Below are 27,953 nucleotides of genomic sequence, written 5' to 3'. Positions count from 1 at the left end.
AAGAAAACTTTTCAAGGCAGCTTTGAAAAGTGCATTACCAGGAAGTGTCTAACATAGCACTCGCGGAATGAAAAGATGCCGTTTATCGTGACACACAAGACTCTCAAGTGTGTTTGTGTTTCTGGATGGAATGTATACTGTATTTTATGACTCAAAAATACCAAGAAACATCCACTCCTCAATCAAATAAAACATTCATGGTATGCTTTGATGGATAGTTGGCACAGGTTTACTTAAAGAGGCACTACTAGCCCAATACGAGCAGTCTAGATTTAGGAAAAACTGCTATTTGATGATTTTAACCAGGAAATGATTCTACATTTGTTGCTCAATCACAGATTATTTGAATGAACTTACTGGTCATAAGCAGACGTAGGCAATCGCTGTAATGGTCGGGGAAGTGGTGGCGTAAAAGCCAGGTCCAGTGTTTGGTGAAAACGTGAAAAGGTGTGAGAAGTTCAGGCTCGGGGTCTCGGCCACAGACGCAGAGAGCTCCATGGACCAACTCCAGCAAACGGGTTCTCTCCGAAAACACGGGGTGGGCTTCATTCAACCACAGGGACAAATCAAACTACAGGGAGAGATGTGGCAGAAGTGGATGATTTAAGTGGAATGACATGGATGTACGGTATACATCAGCATATTTCTTAAGTTTGTTTTATCTGGACTAACCTTAGTGAGCAGCATGAAGACGACGTCAGCACTGTCGAGGTGCAGCGACGTCACCACGTCTTGGTAGAGGAAGACGAGCTGACTGGGTGCTGCATTTGGAGTGAAGAAGGGGGAGATGAGAGGACAAAGGCGTCTCTGCTCCAGGATGGTTTTCAGAACACGACCACATTCCTCTGCGTTTCCCTGGATAAACACCTAGACACAAAAAATAAGTACGAAAGAGTTTCATTTACGTCACATAGTTATTTTATTATTAAAAGAACCAGTTGCAGTAACTGTAACTAGAGAAAAAAGCTGCCCCTTTTACTGTCTAGTATTGTCTTGTATGTATTTTATTATATTATCGACAAATTATTTACAATTATGACCAAAATATCAAGTTTAAAATGATGCTTTACTCTAGTTGGACTGGTTTTTGTACAGCGTGTATGTTGGATACCTGTCCCAGTATTTCCACACATGAAGAGAGATACTGCCGTGTTGGGGGGTGTCGCAGTGTGTCCTCACACACAAAGGAGACCACCGTGTAAAAGGCTGACACGCCAACTTGCTGCACCGCCAGAGATTTTTGTGCTTTGTGCATATTCACAAGAGCCCTGAGCACATAAAACACAGCGCACACATTACTCAAAACATCCCCGTTACAATTAAAATGTTTCTATCAAATGTGTCAAATATGCAGTAGTATTGGTTAAAATATACATCATGGATTATCTGCTTTGATAGAATAAGGTCTGTGTGTACTGACGTGATAAAGTTCTCAGTGTGAACAGCAGCCTGGGCCAGGTTTTGCGGTGGAGGAGCCATGGCATCGGTTTGAAGCTTCTTGATGTCTCTGCGCAGCGATGTTATCTGAGTCTGCACTGCCTCTTGCCTCTGGACACGCTCACACTACACAGTTACACACAAATGCACACTGTTAAACAGATCATGACAAAGCGGCACGTTGAAATGTGGCTGGGGTGCAGTGTGAGTGGTCGTACTGTGACAGTGATGTTTGCGGGTCCCTGGCAAGGCTGCCCTCCCTTCCCTTTACACTCCAGGGCCATGCTGACTTGCTCTGGTCGGTTCTTGAACAGCAAAGGGAGGCTCTCCAGCAGCTCCTGCTCCATCGCCACCTGCTGTGCTTCACGTGCCACTGCAATCCTGATACCGACGTGAAACATTGAGGAATCAGCATGTCGCTTTGTGTGGGTTTATTATGTGTGTTTGTGTGTGTACAAACAAGCATTTTCTGTGTATGCCACTGATGACAAGAATATGATTTAACTTTATATGATCTCAATATACCTGGCCTGGTCTTGCAAAATGCTGAGGTCCTGCTGCAACAGTTCAGCAGCAGCTTTGCAGTCAGTGAGACAGGCAGTAGGGACCTCAGCCACTGGAGCTTTGTGCTGCTGCAGCTCAGGAGCTGGACGAGGAACCGGATGCTTCTGCAGGTTGGACATGATGCGCTCCCTTGCTGAATATAGAGATACACAGAGCGCAACATCAAACACAGCTCTTCCTACAGCCATGGTTTTAGTCCACAGTCCCTGACACATAGATATGACAAACTAAGATAAACTTCAAATTGTTACAAATTGTTTCACAGCAGACTCTTTGACATGTCATAGCAGGAAAGGCACATGTGTATTAATGATGACAGCATCAGACTTTGGGGGTCCAGCTGCTGTGCATGCTGGTTTACTGTCAGGCTTCACTGGGATATAAAGCAGAGACTATAGCGTTTGCTCAATAACTATAAAAGCTGGAACATACATGAACCACCCCCATAATTATGTATTTTTATGTATTTTTGCCACATCTTACTGGCAAAGATGATTCAAAAGGAAGGTAATTTTCATTTGACTCTGTGGAAGCCTCCATTACAAATAGTGTAGTGAGGGTTAACTAGACAGATTTAACTACGTCATTACAAACGAGTTCAGATCTGCTCTTTACGCAGGTGAAAACTGACATTCCAAATACATTCATATTGCAGTTTTCAGATGATACTCAACTGTTGTCTCTGTAAGGCACTGAGGATGATCGTAGTATTCTTCAGTAATGTACAGATGGTGTAGTACAGGGGTGTGAAAAGAATTCCCTTATTATAAATCCAAAAACACAAGAAACAACTTTTGGACCTCCAGTAAACTTGTATCCTCCAGTAGTTAATGTCCATAAAACACCAATTCAGCAAGTTTTCCCCTGTAAATGTTTGGACACTGCTTCATCCTGGAACGCAAATATAGACTAAATTTGTAGCAAGGCACAACAGCTCATTTATTTTCTTGGGAGACTAAGATCATTTGGAGCAAACAAACGGATCCTGTTGTTGTTTTTCTAATCTATAATACAGAGTGTTGTGCAGTAAGAAATCAGGGCACGGCACAGACGTCTCTCTGTTAGGCTCAAAGCTACACTAGGTCGACTGCTACACATCTCCTCCAAGCTTGTGGTTCAAACGCTTTAGTCAAGTTTTCAAGCTCCATTTACGAAAAGAATGTTGTCTCTGGCAGGTAGTATTACATGCCGCTCTTCTCATATTTTAGAAAATATCAGCTTTTGTTATCAAAAAAAAAAGCTTTACAGTCCCACACACTCAACTGAACAGACTGTAGAACTTTTTTGTTCCTCAGTCTGTCAAACAGTTTGTCGATCTGACTGTAAGTCGGTCTCACTGTTCCTGTGTGTACTGAAGGGATTAAATCGATGCACTGCAGCTGTGAATTTGTAATGCCTGATCTAATATATGTTGTCGTATTTAAACAGAGTCTGTCTACACACATTTCAGAAGAATATTCTCATAATATGGTGACATTATATCAGATTTACAGTGACTGTCATAACTTCAACAGTCCACTTTATGATTTATCACCGCATATCTACTACAATTACCCTCTATATAATCTTTAGGATTTAAAGTGACAATTTTGGCTACATACCATTGTTGAGGCTGGTGTAGTCAGTGAAACCAGGGTTTTGGCTCTGCAGGAAAGTTGGTTCACTCTGCACCTTCTCCCAAAGAGACAAAACCTCCCTCTCATCATACTGCAGACGCTCCTGGTCCACAAACTCCAGCCACAGTTCCTGCATCAAAACACGAAAAAAAACAAACTGAAACATGGGAGCAAAATGCTCTGCTAACCTGTTATGACACCTTTCTAAATTTTAAGATACAAACACAGACAAAAAAAACAAGACGCCCACCTGTTGCCGCTGCATGACCTGTGCCAGTCTGTGTGGTTCATATTCTGGAGGAAGAGAGGGAAGGTACACTTCCTGCTTCTGCAGTGTCTCGTCATCTAACCACACAGCAAATACACCAAACAACCTGTAGACAACCCATTAGCAGAGAACTGAGGCCGTGTAAACACACTAATGGCTGCTACTACCAAACAGCTGTAAAGAATGTTTTTAAATGCACAAGTTCAGCATCAGTGACCTACCTGACCAGCTCTGTGTGTAGCTGGGGAGAGGTGAGGTAAGGTGGTTGGGGATTACTGGGGCTTTCGTCGCTCTGGGTGTCCGATGAGGGTGTATGTGGCGGGGGCACCCTGAGGGCCTGGCTGGCAGCATGGTGGAAGTCCGACACCTCTTGTATTCTCTGCCTTAGATCTCTGAGTAAAGCAGCCTGAGAAGAGGCCTGGAAGAACCTTCGACCGATACACCCCCCTGCAGCCAGCCTGTTGGCCAACACATACAGAAACAGAAATGTACCGATTCTGCAAACTCTCTGGTTTGTCTGGCTATGGATAACAAACACATGAATGTGTAACATACCCATACTCAGGTCCAGGCTGTCTAAGGTAGAGCTGTAGGAACTTCTGCCAGACGAGGGGAAGGAGAGGGTGGTCAGGAGGTGTGGCTACAGCCTGACATGCCCAGCGGTACACTTGCAGCCGCTGCAGAGATGGAGCTACCGGCAACTTCAGCCTCTGCTGCACCTTCTGGCTCAGACACAGAAACACAGTTAGCACCATCTACACACGGTCGTCCTCAAATGTATTCATACCCTTCCATTAAAGAAAAGGTAAAATTCACAATAGTCACTCAAATAACTAGAAACTGAAAAAAGTAAATAATAATAATAAGTAAATAAATCAATTTTTAAAAAAAAGCTACATTATATTTTAGTAAAATAAGACATTGTTTCTGAATTGTGGTTGAAAGGAATAATTGAAAAATAAGAAACAAAACTATCCAGGACAAATTAGAGCACTTTGCTGATGAGCAGTGGGTCAGAATCAAAACACCTGTCAACAGGTGCAGAAGTCTGATTGAGAGTTACAGAAAACACTTGATTGCAGTGATTGGCTTAAAGAGTTGTTCAACAAAATATTAGTTTACGGGTCCCATCATGCTTGTTTGCTATGTATGTATGTATGTATGTATGTATGTATGTATTTATTTATCTCTGTTGAACCACAACTCAAAAGCAATGTCATGATTTTTTTATGCATTATTACTTTTGTCAGTTTCAACTTATTTCAGTGACTGCTGTTTTTTTCCTTCTTTAATGGGAGGGCATGAATAAATTTGAGGACGATGGTATAACACTGAAAATTATAGACCACGTATGTATTTTATTATACATAGAGATTTTAGATTCATTCATACTCTATCTATCTATCTATCTATCTATCTATCTATCTATCTATCTATCTATCAGTGATGCAGATATTTATGACTTAGAACTTATTTGTTTGTTTACCTTTAGGGCTTGTTCTGGGGAGATGTTGGGTTCTGCCAGGAGCTCATGCTCAACACAGCGTCTCAGCTGAGAATCCTCCTCAAACACACCCTCCATATTCAGCACCAACCAGGCAAACCAAACCTACAGAAAAACAGCAGGCCTGTCAGGACTGAGCGTTTCACGGATCTGATCAATAGTACTTGCACATAATGTTGTTGCTTTGGGACCCTTACCTCTGCACTCAAGGATTGGCCCTCTATGAAGGAGGGTGTGGCATTACCAGCAATCCATCCAACCAGAGACGAGAGCAGACCCCGATCTCCATGGTAACCCAAGGCGTTCTACATGATGTATGAAAATAGAAAAAAAAAATTACAAATATTGTTGGTTTAGCATCTCTCACCACCTGCTCTTGCAGTTTCTGCAATGTGCGCCCAATTAAATGTTAATGTCGTGTTTATCGTGTTATTAAAGGCGGTTAAGAGCGAGATTCAGCATCTGCACCTGTCAGACTCACAAGGGTCCAAAAATATGCAAACCAAACAAAACTGCGTAAATACCTTATGCTGCTGGTACAAGAGTTTCTGCACACATTCCTCCTGGTGGTGAGTGAAGGCGGCACAGCAGATCTGATCCATGAGGAATAGGACTGTTTTGTCTCGGTACCACAAGTTTTGCTGAGTCAGAATTCCCACCCAAAACTCCAGCACTGCTGCAGCTCCAACCCGACCAGGCTGTGCACTTTCCACCACATGACTCTGAAAGAGAAAGTTCAGACTTACTTTACTTCTTGTTTTCTAAACCAGATCTTCTGTATTTTTGCTAAAACGTGGAGGAAATATTGAGTGTGTAAAAGCTACATCGCTGACAGGTGTAAATAATCCCCAATCTCTCACATTTTAGTGGGTACACCAGGTTCCTGCATATTTTCCAAACACAATTTCAAGCCTCTTCCTTTTGATTACTGGCTTGTAATGTTACAAACACCTGGTGGCATTTAGTCAGAAACATGGTGAATAATTTACTGGCTCTCGCTGTGATTTTTCCACACTTTCTAAGGCTTAAATCATTCTTCAGTTAATTTTCTATCTTTTTAATACCACTCTTCTTCTACATGCTAAAACCGTTTCATGATGGTTTATTGATGAAAAATTATTAGTAAAGTTTTCACGATGTACCTGGATGACACTGTTCAGCAGACGGACATTGTCTCCATAGGTGGTTCCAGTGAGGAGGGGTGCTACTCGGTGTGTGACCTGCTGTGTCACACCTTGAGGACACACGCTGTCGTACTGCAAGAACAACTGGATGCAACTTACAAACCTGGAATTAACAGAAGGACACGAGAGACGAAGGAATACAAGTTAGTGTTGAAGATCTGCAGCTTCAACATGCTTTATGAAGGATGAACGTTGCTCACTGAGCGTTGTTGAGCAGGTAGTAACTGAGAGGATAGGTCGGGGGTAGGATGTTATCCAGCAGGTGCACGGCAGCTCTCAGGTGGCGAGACTGAATCAGACTTTTCAACAACCCGACTCCGTCGGTACAGAAATGTTCGAGACTGAAAAACAGAGAAAAACCACTTGAGAATTACTTAATTCAAATTTTATGGGCAAATAAGGCATAAATATTTAGTTTGTATGTATGAGTACAAACCTATGTCCCACTGTTGTCATGGCAATGGACAGGTAGCAACCAATAGGGATGCCTGCTTTTACAGCTCTCAGAACAGAGTGCATACTAGGAGTGTGCGTAAGCTCTGGAGGTGGGTTTGATGCCAGAGCAGGGACCGCCCAGGCTCCTTTATTGTTCTGTGCATTGCCATGGAGCTTCAGCCTTAGCAACAGTTGCCATGCCCATTGGCTAAAGGATGCTTCAGGAGATACACCCAAACGAAGGACACTGGCGAGGTAAGACACCTGAAGGGAGAAGTTAAGAGAGGGGAAGATGGAACAACACGCAAAGTTAGGTTGAATTTAAGTCATGAAGCCATGATGGTTCACAGTGAACGTCTGTGAGCAAAGTGTCACCTGTTTGATTCCCTCTGATATGAGGCCACTGTACGGTTTGTCTGTGAGGTACTTCTGATAGGCCTCAGCGACCAGCAGAGCAACCTCACTGTGAAGAAATGAAGACAGGGCCAAAGAGCCATCCTGCAAGGCAAAACGGGAATTTAACGACAAACTCACAACTGTGGTGGTTTTGGAAACACAATATTTAATGAGCCCGTGACTACCTGCTGGTAGCCCCAGTTCAGACCCTCCAGGATAACACAGGCCAACCGGTTCTCCACAGCAGAGAGAGGATTCTGGAGCAACCAGGCTCCAATCACGCATATTTCCTCTGGCCGTGGCTGCCACAGGTTCAGAGGCAGCTCTTTACACAAGTACAGCGCCACCTAATACGCACAAAACACGCAAACAAAGAGTTTGACATACGGCAAACTACACATATATTAATGACACACTAACTGCAGGTGAAATCTTAAGATCTTAATGGAATAACAGTACCAACCATTCCTACAGTCTGTATGGTCTCTCTCAGTCTCTCCAGGAGCACAGAGATAACATAGGGATGGGCTGTTGCTATGGCAGCCAGCAACTCCCTTCCCACCTTGGAGTAAGTTTCTCTGGTTGACACACTCACATAAGAGACCTGAAGCAAAAATAAGAAAAGGGATGTCAAACGACAAGGAAGGCACTGTATGTAATCTAACCAGGGGTGATGATGGCACTTTTCCAGAGTTTTAAAATGTATACTTCTCTATGCTACACTTAGTAGAAATGATTAAATCCAATGTAGTTACAAACAAAACTCCAATCAAGTTTTTAAAAAAATGTATCAGATTGTCAAATGTAGAATAACATAGGTTAGCCAGTGTACTTTATATGTGTATTTCACATAAAATACAATAGGTAAAAACAGCATTTATTTTATTAATCTCTTCCAGTATTTCATTTTGTGCCTTCCCATACCTGGTAAATCAGCAGAGTGATGGTGGTGATGAATGCGGGGTCAGAGTGCTGAGTGGGCGTCGCCATGTGTGCCAGTGCAGTGAGGAGGGAGATGCCGTCAGAGCTGTTCACCTCACACAGCCATTGCTCAAACCTGTCCTGGTGCTTTGGGTCTGTAACAGAGACAGTCAGGAAAAATCAAGATGACAACTCCAGACTGAGAAGAATGACATGATACAACTTGTTTATGTCTGGTTTGAAAATCCCAAAACAGCAAAGCTGCCAAATGCATCAGAGTTTAAATCGTTTGAGAAGAGTTCAAATCGAAAGTGTTTGGCTGTTTTTCAAAGTGCCTTAAAAATTGCGTTTAAGATAACAATCAAATTTTATATATTGAAACTGCATGGCCACATCTAAACATTATTGCAATGCTTGGGCTAGTTCTAAGTGTTTGAAAGATAATATTATGGGCAGATTAAGTGTGTAAACTGGTACCTCTGAGAGCCTCGATGCAGGAGTGTGTGTCACTAGAAACGCTGAGTGTTTCTAGTCCTGCTGTCTCTGCGCGCTGCATAACGTAAAGGACCTTCCACAGCATAGAGCTGGACAAAGTCCCATATGGCATCTCAGACATAAACAACCAAATGCCCAACCTGTGAGGGAGGAACACATCAAATAAATATAAAGGCCTGTAACATAAACAGTTTCCAGTTAAGATGGAAACTTTGGGCCAATCGCTCACCTTTTGTTTCTGAGCACATGTAAAACAGCTCTGAGAAAGAGATGATCATATTCCAGCTGCAGTTTGTCCAAAGACAAAGAGTGTGCATGTGAGCTGGATCCATCTGCATCAGTCACACTCACGTACTGGGCCCAGTGATCACTGACATAGCACACTGTCATTCTGAGGGAAAGCAGAGGAGATAAACATGGCATTTTAGGTAATGCAATGCAAATATAAAGATTTGGCCGAAGAAGTGTGCGCATATAGACTTTGCTGATATTATGAGAGCACTGACCGTATGATGTGTCCTATTCGTTTGACCAACTGTCTGTATCGGGCTCTGTTGTAGGTTTGCAAGCCAAGAGCCAGAATTTCAATGAGTGAGGAAGCAAAAGCAAACACACGCATCATCTTCTGACTGGAGCAGGCCTGAGGCTCATACACACCTGGAAACAGAGTGGTCTGTCAGTTCATACTGTGAGTGACACAAACCAAAGGGCAGACAGGACCGACACACTGTCTTACCCTGCTTGCTCATCCCCAGCATGTGTGAGTAGAGATGCTGGAATGGAAACTGGGTGAGCAGTAAGATCAGATCCTCCTCACAGAGCAGCAACCAGCTACTCTCTGGATCTTCATCCTACACAGAGAACAGCAGGACAACGCAGTTAAACGCTGAGTAACTTGTACAAGAAGTCCCGACTGGATCTATTAAACATTTGTTCAGTTCTCAAGGCAACTTGTTTTTTTATATAAAAGAGCGACAACAGCTCTTTGTACTAGAAAAGGAAAAAAAATGTGAATGGCAAATATAAGTTGAACCTAATATGAATCTTGAAGGTTTTGAAAACAAAGCGGTTCCTAGGCAACACATTAATACTGACAGCAGTGGTGGTTTCAAGCCACAAGACTGATATTTAAATGGTCAGAGGTGACAAGTTAGCACATTTTCTCAGCAGCTTTGAATGTGACTCAGCCGATCAGAACAAAGACCAGAACATTCTGTTTGAAAAATCACCGTCTACATGTTTACAATCGTCTGTGACACAGCATTACTTCTGAACAGACAAACACACTGCACATTTATTATCAACTGCATCGAAATTAGAGAAGGAAAATAAAAACAAAAAAAGACACTGTGTTCTGAAAGACAGCAACTTAAACATTATTCAGTGGGAGCAGTACGTAGAAAGTAGTACATTGCTCAGTTCCATTAAAGGTAGAGCCGGAAATTCTGGAGAGAGTTTGTTGATATGAGGCTAGTTAGCATATTTAGATGGTACTTGCCAGATTTACCATCCCTTTTGCTCCCACTGCCCCCTTATCCCCCCAAATTCCCCTCTGCCTTCCTTTCCTCCTGTCCACAAATGGACCATGACCACAAATCTGTATCTGGAACAGTGTTGTGTGGAAAGGTCCAAGCCACTTTGTTTGTTTCCCATTTACAGAGCCAGTGCTGTGTACAAACACTAAACACACAGCAAGCCTACTGTTTGGAGATATCTGCTGAATTTAACAGGAAGTGTTTTGGATTATAATCGCCACCTTTACATGTGAAATTTCCCCACATATAAATGTAGCTGCCATCTTTAGATAAATCATTGTTTTAAAACTGTAAAACATTTGTTTCGTTTCTTTTCTCAAATTGCAGTCATTGCCTCTCAACACTTACCTCCTCTCCACCTTCATCCACTAGGGTCCAGTTGCCAGACTCAGGTCCAGAACTTGTTGAGCTCTGACTCTCACATGGCTTCATATGGCCCAGAAACTCTGCACGGTGTCTGGGAGAAGCCACAAGTAAGGAGATGGGATTTTGTTACAGATGGCTTGGACTGTCATCAAAAACAAAAGGTATAATTCTAGAGTACATGATTCACAGTCAGCAGATATGAAGGAGTAACTACTACAGAGACTGCTATATTTACCTGGCAGGTGACATTAAGATGGCAAGAGCTTGCATAAATTGCTGCACTCCACAGGTGTTCCCCCAAAGTTGAATCTGGGGCAGACAATTTTAAAAAAGTCTAGTTATGTGTATGTACAACCACTGACATTAAAATAAAATGTGTGCCGAAAGTTTTTTTTAGACAATGGATACATAACATTTGTGCTTTCTCAGTCTGTTAAAGTTATGGTTTCAGTCACAGGTCACTTTGACATTAATGTTTCTCACAGTTTCATTCAGACATACGACAATGACAGAGAGAGCCACAGCACGCCACACTAGGTCACGCAACAACTGACGCATAATACATAACAATACAATAAAAAACACAAGAGTGAACCTAAAATAATGCCTTGTTAATTAAACCAAATAACTAATAGCAATAACTAGTGTATTTGTTATTTCCTAAACAGTGAAAAGTCTGTCCATGTGTGATGATAATCTAAATACTACTGTACAAACAGTAAAACAGCTGTGATTGAGCTCAGGACTCAACCTGAGATGGGAGCTTTGTAAGAAATAATTTAATTCCAGGTTATAAACTGTGACTCTGTGTGACAGCTCACATGTCTAAAGTGAAGAAAAGTACACACTGTGACTTGTTAGAACTTCACCGATCCTGTCTCCATGCCAGACATCCTTTCCAAGTAATTTATGAAGTTACGGCTGTTGTGCCACATGATAAATGATCCTGCTGTTGTTTGAGGCTGCAGATATAACAAACCCAAAGACTCCTACAACTAACTAGAAGCAACAAACTGAACTTCAGCTTCCGTTTTGTCCAACCTTGAAATTACATTTATTATTATCATTTATTTAAGCCGTTCACTCTGTCTTCAGTGCTGTCACGTTGTGATTTATGGACATTTCAGTTTGTAACAAATGTGAAATCGTAGAGCAGAGTGAACAAGAAAGGTGTTTTAGGATTTTGAAACTCAAACTGTGTCTTTTGCACCCTCTGTCATGTGCTGATTGTGAAAAAAAATAAAAAAATAAACCCTAAATTGCTTCAAACAACTTCAAGTGTGTGCGTGTGCGTGCCTATTTGTTAATGTAACTTCATGCAGTTGTGTCATGGTGAAAGTGATACTATCCCAAGGTTTATTGAAAATTGACCAGGGTACTCATTCAGACATGAAGTCAACACGATCTGATGCTGTCAGATTAACAAAAAGGACTGTATATCTAAAAGGGGCTTAACTAACCTGAAGGAAGGGTGCAGCCCACTTTCCCACCCCAGCAGGACAGCACAGAAGATGACACAGCAGGTAAAGATGCTCTCCGGGCCCTCCGACATGTAACAGGACGGCGACCTGGAGAGCAGACCAGGAACACATGAAGACTCACAACAACAAATTGCCATGGCCAGTGGGACATGAAGTATGAAAAGAACTGTGTGTATACCAATCTGTCCAGCCAGTGATGGATGTCTGTCTGGAACTGTGTGTCATCAAGGACTCTACGTGTGAAGCTAAAAAGGACACTGATGGCCTCTTTCAGGGGCTGGAGAGAACAAGGCTGCGTTTGGTTGCCAGAGCAATCTGAGAAGAAAAAACAAACAAGACAAAGCTGATGTAATGTACGAACTTAACAAAAGCGGAACGACACATTAGTAGCAGGAGTAGAGGCATGTTCGAAACAGGCATGTTATGGCTACTTGAAGGCGTGTGTCATTTTAAAGTGTCTCACCTTTTAATAGACGATACAAGTATGACTCCACCTGTAGGCGTGACAGCAGAGCAGTATATGCATGCAGCACCACCTTCTGATGCAGCAGCTCACTGCAAGCCTCAAACAGTCTCCTCAGTTCAGCCAGCACACTCTGACTAAAATCTGCCTGCTGGAAGCGATGGTATCCACATACCTTAGACTGGTCTGCACACACACCCTGTAGGAAAGACATTTTAAGAACCGTTACAACTCTGGACGATTGTAGCTTTGTGTACTTTCTATTTTTAGTAGTTGATCCAAAAACTGCACCTGAAGTGTGAGTTGTTCATCTCTGAAGCTCCAGAGACGATTCTGTGTGCTCTTGGAGTCGGACGACTGTGTGTGCAGCTGTGTGTGCGACTGTGTCAGCTGTCTGCGGCAGCGCCAGTAGTTCTGCAGGAGTTCAGTCAGTTCATGATTCTCTTGTCGGGCGAGAGCGCAGAACTGGGCGGCACAAACTTCAACACCCTCCAACCATGTTCTCAAGCCCCCTCCTGGCTCCCAGACACTCAGCTGTTCCAGTGTGAATGGCTGTGGAGGAAAAACACGAGCTATGTAATACATGTAACATAGAGTATATATATAAGGCAACAGAAAAGACCCCAAGAATATTTCCAACCTAACCAGATCTGGGAAATATTGACCGTTGATTTCTATTGATCATGTGACTATGCTTTTTTCTACTACATTATCATAATATAATATTTATAACCTTACAATAGTCTCACTGAATGTTATCTCAAGGTGCATGAGTTCACCTGCATCTCTGGAGCTGTCTTGGGTAATTCTGGGTAAAGTTTGCTCCTTGAAAGTTCAGCTACAGACTCCAGAGGCTGCAAACTCGGAGGAGAAGACTCCTGTTCGGGAAGTGCCAACACTGCAGGTTCCTTTGCACAAGTTTTCACAGCTTCTTCACAGAGCTGTATCACAGGACCCTCTTCCAGAGTAGGGAGGGATGGGTACAGTGCAGGGGCACTCGGGACCTCAAAGTGAGTTGAAACACAAGGCTGAGTCCATGACTGTGCATCTTTTCTCAACTCAGTGGTTTGTGGCACAACTTTAAGCTCAGTCCCCTGAGCTTCCAGCCCGCCATTCTCCTCATCTTCCTTTTCCGACTGCGTCAGATGCACCGTTACTTGTGATGTCACGGTTGGCAAATTCACACTTGACTGTAGAGTCTCAGTTAACACTGATGTGGATAAAGTCTGTGATGAGGAGGTTTGTTGCTCCTCAGAGGGCAGGTCCAATGACTGTGCTGTGATCTCAGGGGTTTGAACAGAGTCCTGCTGCTCCTCCTCCGGCTCCTGATATGGCAGACTGAGGGGGATGTCAGTGAAGCCAGAAGTGGAGGCCTCATCACAGACAGCCGAGGGAGCTGAGGCTCTTTTGTCTTCCTCCCCATGCTTCTGCTTCCTGACCTGCTTAGAACATATATCAACAATCAGACATACGTTTGCCTCAGCCTCTGCAACAGTTAAATGTGGAAAAAAAAGGAAAAAGGATTATCACGCATCTGCAGTGTGTCTGTAATCAGCTCTGTCATTTTAAAACAAGGAGCTTTTGTTTTTGAATCCGTGGCTGTTAAGTGAGGTTTCTATAATTTGCTGGTCTTTCAGTTTATTCTTAATTTCTAAGCACTAAAAGTTTGTTAAACTGGATACTCTAAGCTGTCTAAAGGTGAGATAAATAGAGTGTTTATCTGTGCATTGACTCCGTAAAGAATGCAGAGATCTGTTGTTATCTCATGGCTATTCTTGTTGAGACATGTTATCTGGTCACATCCCCCATGTGACCACATGAGGAGAAAGCAAACAAAGGTAAAGAATCAGTGTAAAGAACTTGATTTAATCACCTGAGATTTTCCGCTGCTTTTTGACTTGGTCTTCTTTGGTCTTACCGCCTCCATTTTTAGCGTTTGCTCACATCAGCGTTTTCCACGACTCAGATCACACTGATAGCTGACGGAGCCTGCTGCTGGAAACGACGCCGATCAACTGAAAACAGCGGATCAGCCGAAATCGATCAGTCATCATGTATTCTGGATATGCACAACAACAAGTAGCTCGAACAGCTAGCAAAGTGTCCAAGTCTCTCTGGCGATAAGCAGCTAGAGGCTGACTGTGTTGTCAAGATAAACACTGTCACTGGATGTAAACAAAACAGTCGTCTATGAGCCGTAGAGACAATTCGCAGACGGAGAAAGGCAAAGCAACAACTAGCCTGTCACCTAACGTAAATATAGTTTTCAGAAAATACATTATTCGAAAACGAAATCAATCCTTCCTGATGAAACTCTACTTGGCTAACTAACACAACTGAAGACGTTGTACAAAGGCTAAGCTACGCTAACGACTAGCTGCTCGCTCGCTACGCTACATTTCTGCTCAGTAATGTATTCACCAGCGGCTCTGGGTTTTCCATATTGTTGTTCACGGCCTCATAATAACATTTCAAGCCGTCGAAGCGAGTGACAGGCGACGAAAGCCCCCGTCCGCTGCTCAGCTGTCATTTGTTTTGTTTGTTCCAGGAACTCCGCTATCAGCCTTGATCACGTGACTACTCCACCTCTCTACGGAGAGCCAGAGAGTTCAAACTTCATCATACGCAATTTTTTCTAAAAGTACATTATTAGAAATGAAAGGTATCATTATTCTTATTGTAATATTCTTAATGTATAATCACATCATCTGCGACTAAGCTTAACACTTGGGCGTCAATTTAAAGACAAACGCAGACCTAAAAATCTTTTCCCACTTTTACTGGGTACATTTTTCAACAAAAATCAGTCCTGATCAGTTTTGTTTACATGATCTCACCATTATTTTCAATGAAAAAACTATCCACAACTATTTAATGCATGGAAAATATTTGTTTTCATTTGGTTTCCCATACTGGGATATTTTTTTTCTTAAGCTCAGTACTGGATATGTCAGTGATTAGCAATAACATAGATTCTCATACATTATTATTTTCTATACAGCGTCAGATTTTTAGTACAAACTCAAACTCATGCCCAGAGAGGACAAAAATGACTGTGTCAAAAATGTTAAAAAATACTATGTATTAATATTCTATGTATCTTTTGCTTTTTTTAAATTTGTGTTAAATTGAGTGGTCCTGATCATAGCTAACAAATGTTTATTGATTTTCATAATTTAAACCCTTAAAAAGCCAGTTTGTTTACATGATGCCACTTTTTAGTAAAATGTGAAAATATATATATATATTTTTCCAAATACTAAATGCTAAGAGTTTTTTATTTTTTATTTTATTTTTATTTATGGCAATGTCACAGTCCAGAACATGTCAGCAATTCATAACAATATTGATTTTGATGCTTTGTTATTGTTGAGCCATACAAGATTGAAGAATTTCAAGTTATTTATTACTCCTATCACAGTTTTTACTTTCTGATTGGCCTATTACCTTAGATCACTCTAAGAAACGGCAAAAAAGAAAAAAAAATCACTTTGAACGAGAGCAAGATTTATTTTTCAAATATGTGCTGTGAACTTTCTCTTCATCTTGCCAGGTAGGCTATGGAACTACCAGCTCTACCAAGCTGCACGCACTTAGTTAGCATGCAACAGCACCTGTGTAAACTCAACAGTGGCCTACGGTAATGGTATCTTTCAATGAGGTATAGTTTCCTGAATGGATTACAGGCTGGAATAAAGAAACAATGGGATGTGACTTCAGTACAGGTACAAAGTAACAGCAAGAAAAAACATTTATTTTGAAATGTATGTTACAATGATACACTCACCATTTTCCCTTTAAAATGCATTCACTTGTTGTCCATAACCAAATCCAAGAGAGTCAAATGCTCTTGACCTCTTTGCATTTTATAACAAAGAACATAGTAAGTGCTGCTTGTTATAATAGTAGCTGCAATTGAACTGACCAGCTACACTGTATGATAAGCTAATCTTCTAATCTTCCTGACACATTTAAACTGGACTGTATTTTCTACCCAGCAGCTCACTGAAAATTGACACAATGGCATGTTAGACAGTAAGGCAGGAGGCTGGGGGAAGCATTATATTTTTGGCAGGAGTACATTGACCAAAAGTCCCTCTCTGGACGTTAATTACACCCTAAAAACTAAATTCTGTAAAGTAAAATATTTAGAAGTTTTTTTTTTGTTTGTTTTGTTTTGTTTCTGTGAAAAATAACCCCTCCCTGACTTAAAATCACTTAGATGTAAAACTCAGCACAAAGTCCTGCGTCTGTCTCTTACACTCCTGGTGTTTGCTGCAGCTCGAGCACACCAGTTGAACTAAGACACTGTAAATGACTCCACGTTACACACTGCAAGTTGCAATATTGGAGTTTGAAATGCGAAGCCATGGCTTTAGCTGCTTCAATTGAATTTCCCTTCTGGGATGAATAAAGTATTTTTTTCATTAATTCTTCTGTTCAGTTCATGACATGCCTTCCAGAACATAAAAAGCACCAAATGGTAAAATAAAACCTTGATTTTCACTGGGGTGGTACTTTGTGTATCATATCACACTTCTAAAACAACGCAATAGAACTTTGCTTATATAAAATGTGAGACTATAACAGCTATTTATGCAAAAATCAGATAGAAGTTCCTTGTAACAATGTAACTACTCTGCTAATATTTGAGCTAAATAATTTAAATGCTGTGCCACTTGTGGTTAAAGACACTGAATCTCGTTTTGTAGCTATAAAACTACACGTGTTGTTAGAGTGTTATTAATGTTACAGCATTAATAATACACACTTAACAATACATAATATACCTAGATTAGACATTATTGCTGAACTTTCGGTAATATTCTTACTGAGAATATGATGACCCTGAAAACGTTTGATAAATCCTGTTCTCTGTAACAGACGTCACATATTAAGTGGCGACATTCGTGGACTGATTCATTAACTGAGCCATATGACAACTTCATCCATTGTCTCTATTCTATCTATTCTAGGTTATTTGAAGCCACAAAAGTCTGTTTGCGTTGTGTTCTTATGGAGAGTCGGTGAATGACTGAACATTGGGGTTATCTCGTCGTCGGTGTCCTGGCTGTACAGTGTGTGTAATGGAAATTGTTCTTGCTTGTATGAGTGAGCGGGCGCCTGGCTGAAGACTTCAGGTGTGTGGTGAATGTACGCCTGGCTCAGAGCCAAGCTGAGGATCTCTGTCTTCTCCTTGTTGAAGCGCAGCTCTACGCCTTGACGGCGAGCCAACACCAGCTCCCTCTGTGCCGCCTGCAGCTCCACCCCGAGTATCCCCGGCGACCTCTGCTCCCGTCCGAGCCAATCCAGAGCCATGCTGCTGCGCATGTACTCATCAAGTCCTCGCTGAGAGTAATAGGCAATCACACTCTGAGGTGGAGGAAGGAAAACAGGCAATTATCACCGTATAGAGACACACATGCTGATGCTTTGATAACGTTTGCCGTAACCAGGAATGAGATGTGTAATTGGTAAAACCTTTACCTGTCGAGAGCACTGCCTTTCCCTCAGAGCCTTCAGCGTCCCGTTCCAGTGCAACAACTGGAAAATTGTCATCATCTCCTGCAGCGAGATGAGGGTCAGAAGCAGACACAGAGTGAGTGAGAGAACGTCTTGTGCAGCCCCATGAGGAATGACTTGAATAACAAACCCAAACATCCAGATCAGTGTATGTAAGTCTGACAAAGATAACATATTATTTTAATATTTCTTTAACCCACACCTAAACTGTGGCTGATTGGTTTGACAAGATATTATAAATCTTTCTGCACAGGGCAGGTTTCAGCCTGATTTTTAAAACACCGGCTGAGAGAACAGCTGCCGTGTGTTAGGAGCCAGTGACATTAGCGTTAAACAGAGAGAGACTATACATTAACTAGAATTGAGCTAATGAGACACAGATGGAAAACATCACACGTAAACTGTCTGGGGTTGAAGTCTGTGTTGTACCTGCTGACCTATTTACAAAGTTTCTTATGTTACTTGTTTATGAGTCTGCCTGATTGCCAAACTGTTCGATACCTCCTGCACCGACTGCACGTATAAACTGTACGAACCACGGACAGCTGCATACCTCATGGTCGATGCTGTGTGTGCAGGATTTCGTATGTGTGTGCCTACATTTCGGCGGATGTGCATGTGTATAGTGTGTGTGTTACTTGGAAGCTCTCCATCTCTATGAATTGTGTTTTAGCAGCAGGAATGATAATGAACCCATTTCCTCCTGCTAATAACCCCCATGCTGCAGACGTGCTTATTTACACAAAGGTAGAAATATTATGTGCTTCATACCACGACTCCCTGCCAGGGTCTGAGAGAGAGAAGGAATGGGGATGAAAAGGTAAAAGCAGACTAGGGGCGTAATGATTCCAATGAAAAGTAGATTTACCACCCACTGGTTGTGATTTTTATTGTGTTTGGCTCAATCATTGCTAATTAGGTTCAATTATAACACATTAATAAATATACCACTTCACAAAGCTGAAACCTTTGAACTAAATATATCAGTCATATGATAACTACATCAACCGACAGCATTTATTTTACTGCAAAATGATTTCATGTTTTACCTGGAACTCCAGCATGGTCCTGCCAGTGTAGGAGTTCAGCAACAAGCTGTAGGTTCCTATGCTGGTGCTTGAATCACATGCATCTTCTATACAGACCTTTACACAGAGAACAGTGCAAGTCAGCATTCACGCTGAGAGGAATAAAGTGCAACACTGTGTGCTTGCGTTTGGTTACACTTACGGCACTCTCTCTGGCTGCCTGCTGCAAACTCTGACTGATGAACTGAGGGCTGATTCGTCGACACGGCAGCTCGTTCACGAGCGAGTTCATCAGAGCCACGCGAGCTGCGTCTCTACGAGCCTCTGCTTGAGTGTCACACACCTGAGAACATGAAGATTTTATTTTTTAAAGAGATGGGAAATTTGGTCGCTTCAAACAGTAATTTCAGGGTCAACGAATACGTGTGGGTTTAGAATTGACTGACTTGAGTCTGTAAGTCCTGTCTGTAAATACCCACTTTAACATTTATGACGATTTCACACTTCACTACAGCTAATCATGGGATCAGAACTCAATTCACCATTGAGATTAAGACATTAGAGCTATTCGCAGATAACCAATCACATGCCTCCTCTGAGCTGGGAGGGGCTGCTGTCTGGGTCACAATGAACCCATTGAGAAGCATCATGGGATTTCAACTGAACAACATCGATGTCAAACAACCCTTAAAGTGTGTATGTGTGATGGTGTGGGTGACCTTCAAGATAGTTTCTAAGCATCCAGCAACAAATGTGAAAGTCGATTCGATACATCTTAGCAAACATTAAAATGCTTTTGTTAAGAAAAACAATTTATATAAAAACATGAGGATGCTGTTGGAGTTCATAAATTCGTTAAGATATACTTTGTGCAACTGCAGAACAATTGTAGATTTGAAGTATGATTAAAAGTATAATTTATGTTGTGTAGCAAACATTTAATGTGAACAGCTGATGACTTGTCTTAATTACATTTACAGCTAATATAACAGATTCCATGCTTTCTATACTTTTATAATATACTGAGAATAGGAACATCATCAGCATCAAGTTATAGAAAAACAATCCTGACTTTTTATTCTGCTCCTACTTTTGGTTCCTTATGTGTGCATGTTGGTTTTCCTTCCAATAGCAAACTGACGATAATTGATTCTGGGCCATTGTGGAAGTACAAACATGTCAAAGTAACTACCAAGTGCAGAAATGTTCACCGATGATGACAAACACACCTTATAGTTGCCAAAGCAGCTTCCTCCGGGAAGAGTGACGTAGCAGACGTACGGAGGACCGGGAGAAGGTGCAGATTCGTACAACAGCAGACTCTCCGTCTGACCGGCTGCGTTCCCTCCAGAACCCTCTGATCCACTGGAGGAACCATTTAACGAACCCGTCTGCTTCTGCTCCCAGAAGTTATGGAGGATGGCCACCACATTCACTGCACACACGGATGACACAATGAAGACCGACAGCTAAAAACATTCATCAGTGTAGACTCAGTTCATCGGTATTAATTTCCTTAAAACATTCTAAAAACTCTTCTGCGTTAGCATAAAGGTCAAGTTTGACTCAGAGGAGACTTGTGAGAGTAAATGTTAATCTAAATATACAAGCTAGACATGTGTATATATCAGCATTCCCAGACAGTGTTTATTTAAGTATAGTTAAGTGAAGGGGAAACACCTCATAACTTACACAAATCAGCATTTTCTAACACTTTAAGCTAAATCTGACCCTGAAATAGATCCTGTGTTAGTGCAGTTCAGTTTTTGGCACATGGAAAAAGTTGACTGACGCTTGTTGAAGGTATTATAGCAAACGAAGTTCTGACCATCAGCTGCCTGTTTTGTTTTTTCATATTTTAATGCATCACTTTCAGGTTTGTGTTCAAGGCGTTTTTAACTTGTAACAACAAACGCTTTGACTTTCATACCTAAAATAAACACGCCTCTATTACTTGCAGAAACGAACCTTTCTGCCTCACTAAATTTCTCAGTTACTCACAGTCTTTGGGGCCGGCGTCAGTCTCACTCTGTGACAGATATGACATGATGCTCTCGTCCACCTTCACCTCGCTCATCCTCACCCAGCGTTTAGTCCCACTGCTGCCTCAAGCACATTCAGTCCTACTTTAGGGGGGAATACCAGCACATGTCCCTAAAAACAAGCAGCCATCACAGCTCAGGATGGGGACATCACATGGAAAACTCCAAATCTAAAGGCGCCTCCACTTGCTCTTTCTCCACCTCTCAAACGCCCTTCCTCCTCCTTCTCCTCCTCCTCTCCTGTGTGAACATCTCACCAGGGTTTCTCTTTTGAAGCAGACCACCTTTGTCACTCTCACTGCCAATTAGCTCAGAGGGCCCCTCACTCCCTCTGCACATGCACACACACAGAGGTGCAGAGCTGGAATGCTGAGCCCCTCCCCTCGGGCTGTGCAGCTGGCTAATCCCCGAACTGAGCCGGACAGTTTAAGACATGCAAAAAGTTGCCAAGTTGAATCAGGCAGCACAGTGTATATATTTGTTTCTCTGATTGGTTCCGGTCCGGTTGATGCTTCTTCGTGTCAGCATCCGCCGTCAAATAGGACAATTCCACCCAACATGTAGTGTCTAAGAAATGTGGGGGGTTGGATATTTTTGACTTCCCACTCAAATTTGAGCCCGCGGTCCGAGCTCCATTCAACCTCTTCACTATGAATGGCCATTGTTAAAGTCTGAATTCACCCGCTTTCTAAAAGCCTCTTACACATAAATTAACCAAATTCTGAAGGTTTCTTAGCTCCCAGGTTCTCGCATCTTTTCCTACTGTGTGCCTCGCTCTGTGTCTATACAGCCAGTCCATTTCCTGAGTCTTTTCACGATGAATGTACTGGTGTGTTCCCACATACATGTGTACGTATAATAGTTGGAGACCTCAAAGTCAATAAGTTTAGGATACACAAAAGCTCTCTTTGAATTGTTTCAATCTTGAATCCAATTCCACATCAGTCATTCTGTCAGGAGTAGAGAGATACAGGCCGAGCATGAACCTCAGTAATAACAAGTTAATCCACACTTTTCCCTCTGCTGCAGTGATATTGGAGGTTGACATGACAAATATATCAGTTTACAAGAATGTGTTCAACTTGATGTTTCATACAGCACAGCGTTGGTTGTTTCATGTTCAGATAAGTTACACTATTAAAAAAAAAGAAAAACAAAAGGAAAACACACCTTAGCAGTAACTTGTGAATCAACTGTTTAATCATAGCATTTTATTACACTAAATAGTCCATATTTACATTAGACTCAAGATATTTTTTGCAGTTCAAATAGAAAAACAATTTGTTTGACCAAGTGGGGGAGGCAACACCAAGAAATACAAATGGTTCTGTTCACTTCAGTGTGACCTTAGTTTTGCAATTCCTCTTTGATTTCCTCCTGATTGTACAAAACAGTTGAGTCGTTGCCCAGACACTCTCTTGTTTTTTCCCCATCAATCATCACATGTTTACAACTCTCCAGACAAAGGAGCAGAGGCACCATGCAGCACGCCTGTCAACCACACAAAAAGCATGTTGACATGAATTCCATCTGTCCGTCACGACAGTCCTATTTATCCCCAGAAGGAGGCACTGTCCAGGCTAGACTTGATGTTATTTTGGTTCTCCCTCCTGGACTTGGTCACCAAGTTGGCCTCTCCTTTCTGCAGACGTCTCCTCTGTGCTGCCTTCTGCTGTTTGGTGAGCTGCCTCCGCACCTTCTGACGGACTACCTCCTGCACCGCACACAACAACAACAGCAGGTTACTACAGATCAATGTACCAATGTCTGTCTCTGCAAACCAGACACAACACTCTGGAGACAAGCTGCATCTGCTACCAGTCACTTTCTTTTACAAACTCCAGCACCACATGAAAGCTCTTCAGCAACACCTACAGGACATTTTGAGTTTTTGTCAAAATCTGTGTCTAGTGAATGCTACAGTGTCACGCAAAATGTCCAAATATTCATACAATGCTGCCCGTTTATTATCATACCCTTGGTCCAGGATGGAATTATGACTATATCCGGGATATTCCAGTAAGTGGGCTTCACGATTAGCATATCGAAGTGTCTGCAACGATAGAGCTCTGAGAAAATTGTGTCTATGTGATGAAAAACGTGGGTTTATAAAGTCAAAATGGGAATGTTTTCGCAAGATAAAAGGGACAGTTACTTCGAAGATCAAGAAACATTTATTCAAATGATGCTCTATGGTTTTGCTTCAGTGAAATTTCACCTTTGTCTGTATAAAAAGCCACCCCGTCAAAAAGTTATTTCCTTTAATTAGTGGGTATACAGAGGATTAACTTATCATGATTAACTAGCTGAGCAGTTCAGTTATGAGTGACGACATGCTCTGTAACAATGCGATTCTCTTTGATGGGCCCTAATTCATGCCAGACAGTGTGTGAATAACTCAGTGAAGCTGATCTCAGGTGAGCAGGTAACTGATCAACAAACAAACACGTTGCCTTCTGCGGCTAGCCGGGGTGAGATAATCTGCCACGCATGAGCAATGCTCGGCCCGTGAGCCGTAACGATCGGCTAACCATGACTTTAATCAGGCAAAAGTTATTCCTGGAATTAATTTTGGGGAATTTCGCTATGACAAAAATCGGGATTATGACATTATTCTATAGCAATAAATGGGCTGTTTTACTACAGGTTATATAAGAAATGATTCGGGACGTCAATATTATATGATCATAAACAGGACATTCTATAAAGCAGTATGACATTAAGTGGGCAGCCTTGTACTTTCAAGTGATCAAATGAGGTGCAGTGCTTGTATTTTGTAGTGAGACTGGAATGGAGCCTCTGTTCCCACCATTGATCGCCTCTGTATAATACATTACTGCAGTGTGTCTATATTTTACTTACTGCAGGTATAGTGGAGCAGCTCCCCACGCTGCCCACTGTCCCCTCACTGTCTGTCCTCTTCCTCCTGTGTTCTGAAATGTGTAGAAGACTGTCCTCGTCTCTGCAGGACAAAAACAAAAAACACCCTGAAGTTATTACAACACACTTCACAACAAAGCCCAGAAGTTTAGTGTCACTGCATAATTTTGCACATTTTTCCCAATTCTGCTTAATATGACTGTCTGTGTGTAAAATTCTGGCTCTGTACTTGATTTGCAGCATTTTAGCATAAAATCATTAAATTAAAAGGGCTTCATTTCAGAGGTTTTATTGTGTTAACTTTACAGTGTGCTCACCTGAAAGGTTTAAACTCTTTGTTGCAGGCAGAAAGGTCTGTCAGCTCTGGGCACTCATCATCTGCTTCCCTCAGTTCTTCCTCGAACTCTTTTGTTTCTTCATCCCCTCTCGCTGGAGATGTCGTCTCAGTCTCCTCTGTCGTGTTCTCACTCTTTTCTTCCTCCTGGTCTTGAATGTCTGCATGTGTTTCACTGACTTTCAGTCCCTCCAGTTCCAGCATTGCATGTTTATATTCCTCCATGTCCAGACTCTCCTCTTCTCTTTCTGCTTCATCATCTGTTTCCTCTTCGTCATCCTCCCCATCCTCCTCTTCTTCATCATCTTCCTCAGGTCCAGCTGGGTGTAGCAGTGCAGCATCTCTCTCCAAATCTTTGGTGAAGCCGCTGGCTGAGACTTCAACATCCAGAGAATAAGAACGCCTGTAGAAATTTAAAGTGAAGACAGCTCATGTAAGAATTATTTTTTCACTTTGAAAACTCTGGACAATTCAAAATGTAATTTGTTCAAACTAAAAAAACATACTTGATACTTGCAACATTACCTGATGTCTTTAAAGGTTGGAAAGAGTTCGCTCTCGTAATTGAATCGCTTTGCAAAGAAATCTCTGATACATTTGACGTCTCGGTCAAAGTACCTAAACACAGAGGTTGGACAAGTGAACAACATGTACATCTTTTATATGTTTTAGTAACTTTAACTGTTAATTTTTTACTTTATAGAGGAGAGACCAACCATTCAGCATTGGGATGTGATGTAGACACCATTTGAGGAAAGTCGATCATAGTTATGTGGTCCTGGTCATCCAACATAAGGTTAAACTCATTGAAGTCTCCATGAATCAGGCCATTATTGGCCAGCTTGACTATGAGCTCCATGAACTCACTGTACAGAGCTGATGGATCCTGCAGCTCGTGAACCTGACACCTGAAAGATTGGAACAATACGCACAAACTGTGTAAGGAACAGACAGAGGGATGGTTGTAATATTACTGCTGGAATGTGGAAAAGCAAGAAATAACAAAAGCAGGTTTACATACAGAGGATATCCATTGATGAGCTCCATCACTACAGCATGTCTGTTATAGTCCACAGGTTTGGGAACGGGAAATCCTCGATCATACAACGCCTGGGTGGAGAGAAGATAGAATTCAGAAGATCCACAATACAAAACTGGATGCTTACTGCACATCTTATGAATTACTGGTGACATTTTTTCCTACACAGTTAATTTCCCATTCATTCTTCCACATAGTTCTTTTGATTTGGCTCATTACCTTCATGTAGGCAAACTCTTTCATAGCAGAGAGACGGGAGAGGTAGAGCCAGGACATGTTCTTCCTGTGCTGGTGATAATCTCTCTTGTTCTTTAGGTTCCTGAAGGAGGTGCGACCCAATCGATGCAGCTTCAGAGCGTACTGGTCTCCGTTGGGACCTGCCACAATATATATATCTACACACAAGGAGAACACAAGGAAATATTGTATGAATATGAAAGGCTGATCCTGGGAATGAAGCAACTGAAAACTGACTGAAACTGCTGTCTTAGTCTTTTTTATTTCTTTTGGAGGAGTTATCTACAGTAGCCTTCTTAATATTACTTCATGGTTGTAATTAAGAGAGTCAGAATAAATGTTTTGCCACAACTCAAGTTTGAACCACGTAAGGCTTCTTGAGGAAACATGTTTTGATGAAACAACAGGTTTGTGACACTGTAACACATTAAAGTTTATTAGATTTTGAGCAGAGACTAGTTATAGAAATAAATATATTCGTACTATGTTATTGGTTTCAACTAAATCGCCACAGTCTACCAAAATGTGGAAGTACAAAACTTGAATCCTATGACATTTTCTCCTTACCCGACTCTTTTCCTACACCCATCTGGTTGCCAACAGAAAATACCACTTCTCTGGAGCACAAGGTCTTTAGAGCCAAGTAGTCATATCCTCCGTAGTTCAACCTGTAGCCCTGAACAGCTGAAATCAACACACATACCACATTAAAATAATAACCTACATGCACTGGCTCTATTGTGACTTCTGAGGCAAATGTGATATTTCTGTGTGTTTTCTTACTCTTGGTGCGTTCATAGACCACCAGTTTGTGTTTCACCAGCTCTCTGAGGATCTTGTTGCAGCCGCCGTGTTTGAGGCTCGCAATGGAGGACAGGAGACTTACTGGAACAATCTCATGGTTCTTCATTCCCATCTCAACCTTTAAGAGAAGAAATAAAATGATCGTTAGTCTGCAGAAATTCAAACCTGCTTGCCGCAAAAGTGCTAAAACTGCTGCCGAGCTGAAAAATGAATTGACTTCACACAATACTGACTTATTCCTATGTGCTATCAACAACAATTCTGGCTGTTCTCAATCCGTCTGTTTATGGTAATGAAGAGATTTCATCTGATCACAACTCCCATGTAAGTGACGAGAGAAAGAATACACATTTCACTTTCTGTGCGAGAATGCAGGTACAGTCTACTTGGTACAAATTCCTCTCTTTGTATTAGCAAAGGAACACAAACAGGACTTTTTGGATCAAGAAAGATTTTGTAAAGAAAGACTACCTTTGGAAGACAGCTAATTGATTTGACTAATACAGACAGTGTTAGCCAACATTAGTCTAGTATTAGCTTTAGCTGTACTATGGAATACAATTTTGCACAGAAAGTGGACGGAAAATTTTCTCCACATTTGTAACATTGAAGTTGATTTAGAGGCAGAGGACTATTGATTACAGTGACCCATACAATACACACACACACACACACACACACACACACATATATATGCCTATAAGAAGGACTGCACAATAGATTGTTTCAGCATCATTATCTCAAAATGTGCAATAGTCATTCTGTAGAAAGTGCAATGAGACATAATGTGAATTAGGTCAAAAACAACTTGCTACAACTTTTTCTGCTGCTTGGATACTAAAAGAAAACTTGCACGGTTAATTACTACATTACTAATCTACAAGATAAGTCTGTCTGGCATAATTTATTTACTATTACTATTAAAATGACTGATTTTAATTTTTCTTTTTTCTCTCTGAACTTTAAATACACAACATCGTAAGAGCACCTGGCATGTAAACACACATTGCACGTCACATCTTTGATGATAGTGATTTGTGTTATGTTAACTAACCATATGACAGCACTGACATTATGTTGACTGCACTAATACATATCATTAAGCAGCTCTTTGGCAGCTCGTTGATGAGCTGCTGGCTGATGTATGTACAGTAACGTTAGCTGACACTGGGTTAGACCGAAGCTAGCCTAGCACAGGCTAACATAACTGGGACAAAACCCATCAATTTGCTCGTTACTTACCGCTGTGAGGACTCGGAAGTCATCCCGAGATAAATATCTCAATATCACGACATTTAGCTTCCCCATATTTCACCCGGCACACAAACAGTTAGTGTGTATAAAGTGTTATTAATGATAGTTTTTGAGCTCGGCTCTCCACACTCTTAGTAAACACACGTG

At 41.6% G+C, this 27,953-nt stretch overlaps 3 protein-coding genes across 4 annotated transcripts in view; all 3 read right to left on the bottom strand.

Moving 5' to 3' along the window:
* epg5 (ectopic P-granules autophagy protein 5 homolog (C. elegans)) overlaps positions 1-14,624 on the bottom strand; it is a 21,734-nt gene extending 7,110 nt beyond the window's left edge. Inside the window, exons 1-32 of the mRNA XM_008281998.1 lie at positions 14,539-14,624; positions 13,445-14,104; positions 12,957-13,217; positions 12,666-12,864; positions 12,381-12,517; positions 12,182-12,289; positions 10,957-11,030; positions 10,704-10,812; positions 9,557-9,671; positions 9,327-9,477; positions 9,050-9,211; positions 8,803-8,960; positions 8,329-8,480; positions 7,868-8,008; positions 7,590-7,751; positions 7,384-7,506; positions 7,010-7,272; positions 6,774-6,914; positions 6,532-6,676; positions 5,914-6,111; positions 5,587-5,694; positions 5,372-5,494; positions 4,441-4,607; positions 4,107-4,343; positions 3,868-3,991; positions 3,603-3,747; positions 1,963-2,134; positions 1,656-1,818; positions 1,421-1,563; positions 1,112-1,268; positions 673-867; positions 358-571 (exon numbers count right to left, since the gene is read on the bottom strand). Coding sequence (XP_008280220.1) covers positions 358-571; positions 673-867; positions 1,112-1,268; positions 1,421-1,563; positions 1,656-1,818; positions 1,963-2,134; positions 3,603-3,747; positions 3,868-3,991; positions 4,107-4,343; positions 4,441-4,607; positions 5,372-5,494; positions 5,587-5,694; positions 5,914-6,111; positions 6,532-6,676; positions 6,774-6,914; positions 7,010-7,272; positions 7,384-7,506; positions 7,590-7,751; positions 7,868-8,008; positions 8,329-8,480; positions 8,803-8,960; positions 9,050-9,211; positions 9,327-9,477; positions 9,557-9,671; positions 10,704-10,812; positions 10,957-11,030; positions 12,182-12,289; positions 12,381-12,517; positions 12,666-12,864; positions 12,957-13,217; positions 13,445-14,104; positions 14,539-14,592 — 5,461 coding nt within the window. The 5' untranslated portion in view covers positions 14,593-14,624. The remainder of the gene's footprint in view (positions 1-357; positions 572-672; positions 868-1,111; positions 1,269-1,420; positions 1,564-1,655; positions 1,819-1,962; positions 2,135-3,602; positions 3,748-3,867; positions 3,992-4,106; positions 4,344-4,440; positions 4,608-5,371; positions 5,495-5,586; positions 5,695-5,913; positions 6,112-6,531; positions 6,677-6,773; positions 6,915-7,009; positions 7,273-7,383; positions 7,507-7,589; positions 7,752-7,867; positions 8,009-8,328; positions 8,481-8,802; positions 8,961-9,049; positions 9,212-9,326; positions 9,478-9,556; positions 9,672-10,703; positions 10,813-10,956; positions 11,031-12,181; positions 12,290-12,380; positions 12,518-12,665; positions 12,865-12,956; positions 13,218-13,444; positions 14,105-14,538) is intronic.
* On the bottom strand, positions 14,608-27,953 carry riok2 (RIO kinase 2 (yeast)). Of its 2 annotated transcripts, XM_008281999.1 has the most exons (10): positions 27,795-27,953; positions 26,532-26,670; positions 26,316-26,432; positions 25,731-25,906; positions 25,494-25,582; positions 25,189-25,380; positions 24,998-25,090; positions 24,456-24,875; positions 24,121-24,220; positions 22,437-22,972 (listed from the first exon to the last, which is right to left on the bottom strand). In XM_008281999.1, exons 1-10 carry the CDS (start codon positions 27,858-27,860, stop codon positions 22,811-22,813), a joined length of 1,554 nt encoding a protein of 517 aa, XP_008280221.1. In that variant the 5' UTR covers positions 27,861-27,953; the 3' UTR covers positions 22,437-22,810. The 2 variants fall into 2 exon arrangements, with proteins under 2 accessions (XP_008280222.1, XP_008280221.1); XM_008282000.1 differs by lacking the exons at positions 22,437-22,972; positions 24,121-24,220 and adding an exon at positions 14,608-14,777.
* LOC103357482 (protein limb expression 1) lies at positions 17,643-21,293 on the bottom strand. The gene is made up of 6 exons (XM_008282064.1): positions 21,218-21,293; positions 20,446-20,651; positions 19,419-19,559; positions 19,238-19,333; positions 18,153-18,230; positions 17,643-18,038 (listed from the first exon to the last, which is right to left on the bottom strand). The coding sequence occupies exons 1-6, from the start codon at positions 21,291-21,293 to the stop codon at positions 17,643-17,645; spliced, it is 993 nt and encodes a 330-aa protein (XP_008280286.1).

The sequence above is a fragment of the Stegastes partitus genome, unplaced genomic scaffold (genome assembly GCF_000690725.1).
Source record: "Stegastes partitus isolate 25-593 unplaced genomic scaffold, Stegastes_partitus-1.0.2 Scaffold255, whole genome shotgun sequence".
Classification (NCBI taxonomy): Eukaryota; Metazoa; Chordata; class Actinopteri; family Pomacentridae; genus Stegastes; species Stegastes partitus.
This window is presented reverse-complemented; position numbering and strand designations above follow the sequence as displayed.

What these genes read in the sequence shown, in the direction of transcription:
- LOC103357482 (XM_008282064.1), bottom strand. Translation starts at nt 21,293, where the DNA reads ATGAGCGAGGTGAAGGTGGACGAGAGCATCATGTCATATCTGTCACAG. An exon ending in AGGCAGCCAGAGAGAGTGCC is followed by an intron (nt 19,334 to 19,418) that starts GTAAGTGTAACC and finishes CTCTGTGTAAAG; the next exon opens with GTCTGTATAGAAGATGCATG. An exon ending in AAAGGCAGTGCTCTCGACAG is followed by an intron (nt 18,039 to 18,152) that starts GTAAAGGTTTTA and finishes CCTCCACCTCAG; the next exon opens with AGTGTGATTGCCTATTACTC.
- riok2 (XM_008281999.1), bottom strand. Translation starts at nt 27,860, where the DNA reads ATGGGGAAGCTAAATGTCGTGATATTGAGATATTTATCTCGGGATGAC. An exon ending in ACTTCCGAGTCCTCACAGCG is followed by an intron (nt 26,671 to 27,794) that starts GTAAGTAACGAG and finishes CTTCTCTTAAAG; the next exon opens with GTTGAGATGGGAATGAAGAA. An exon ending in AAAGAGTTTAAACCTTTCAG is followed by an intron (nt 24,221 to 24,455) that starts GTGAGCACACTG and finishes TTTGTCCTGCAG; the next exon opens with AGACGAGGACAGTCTTCTAC.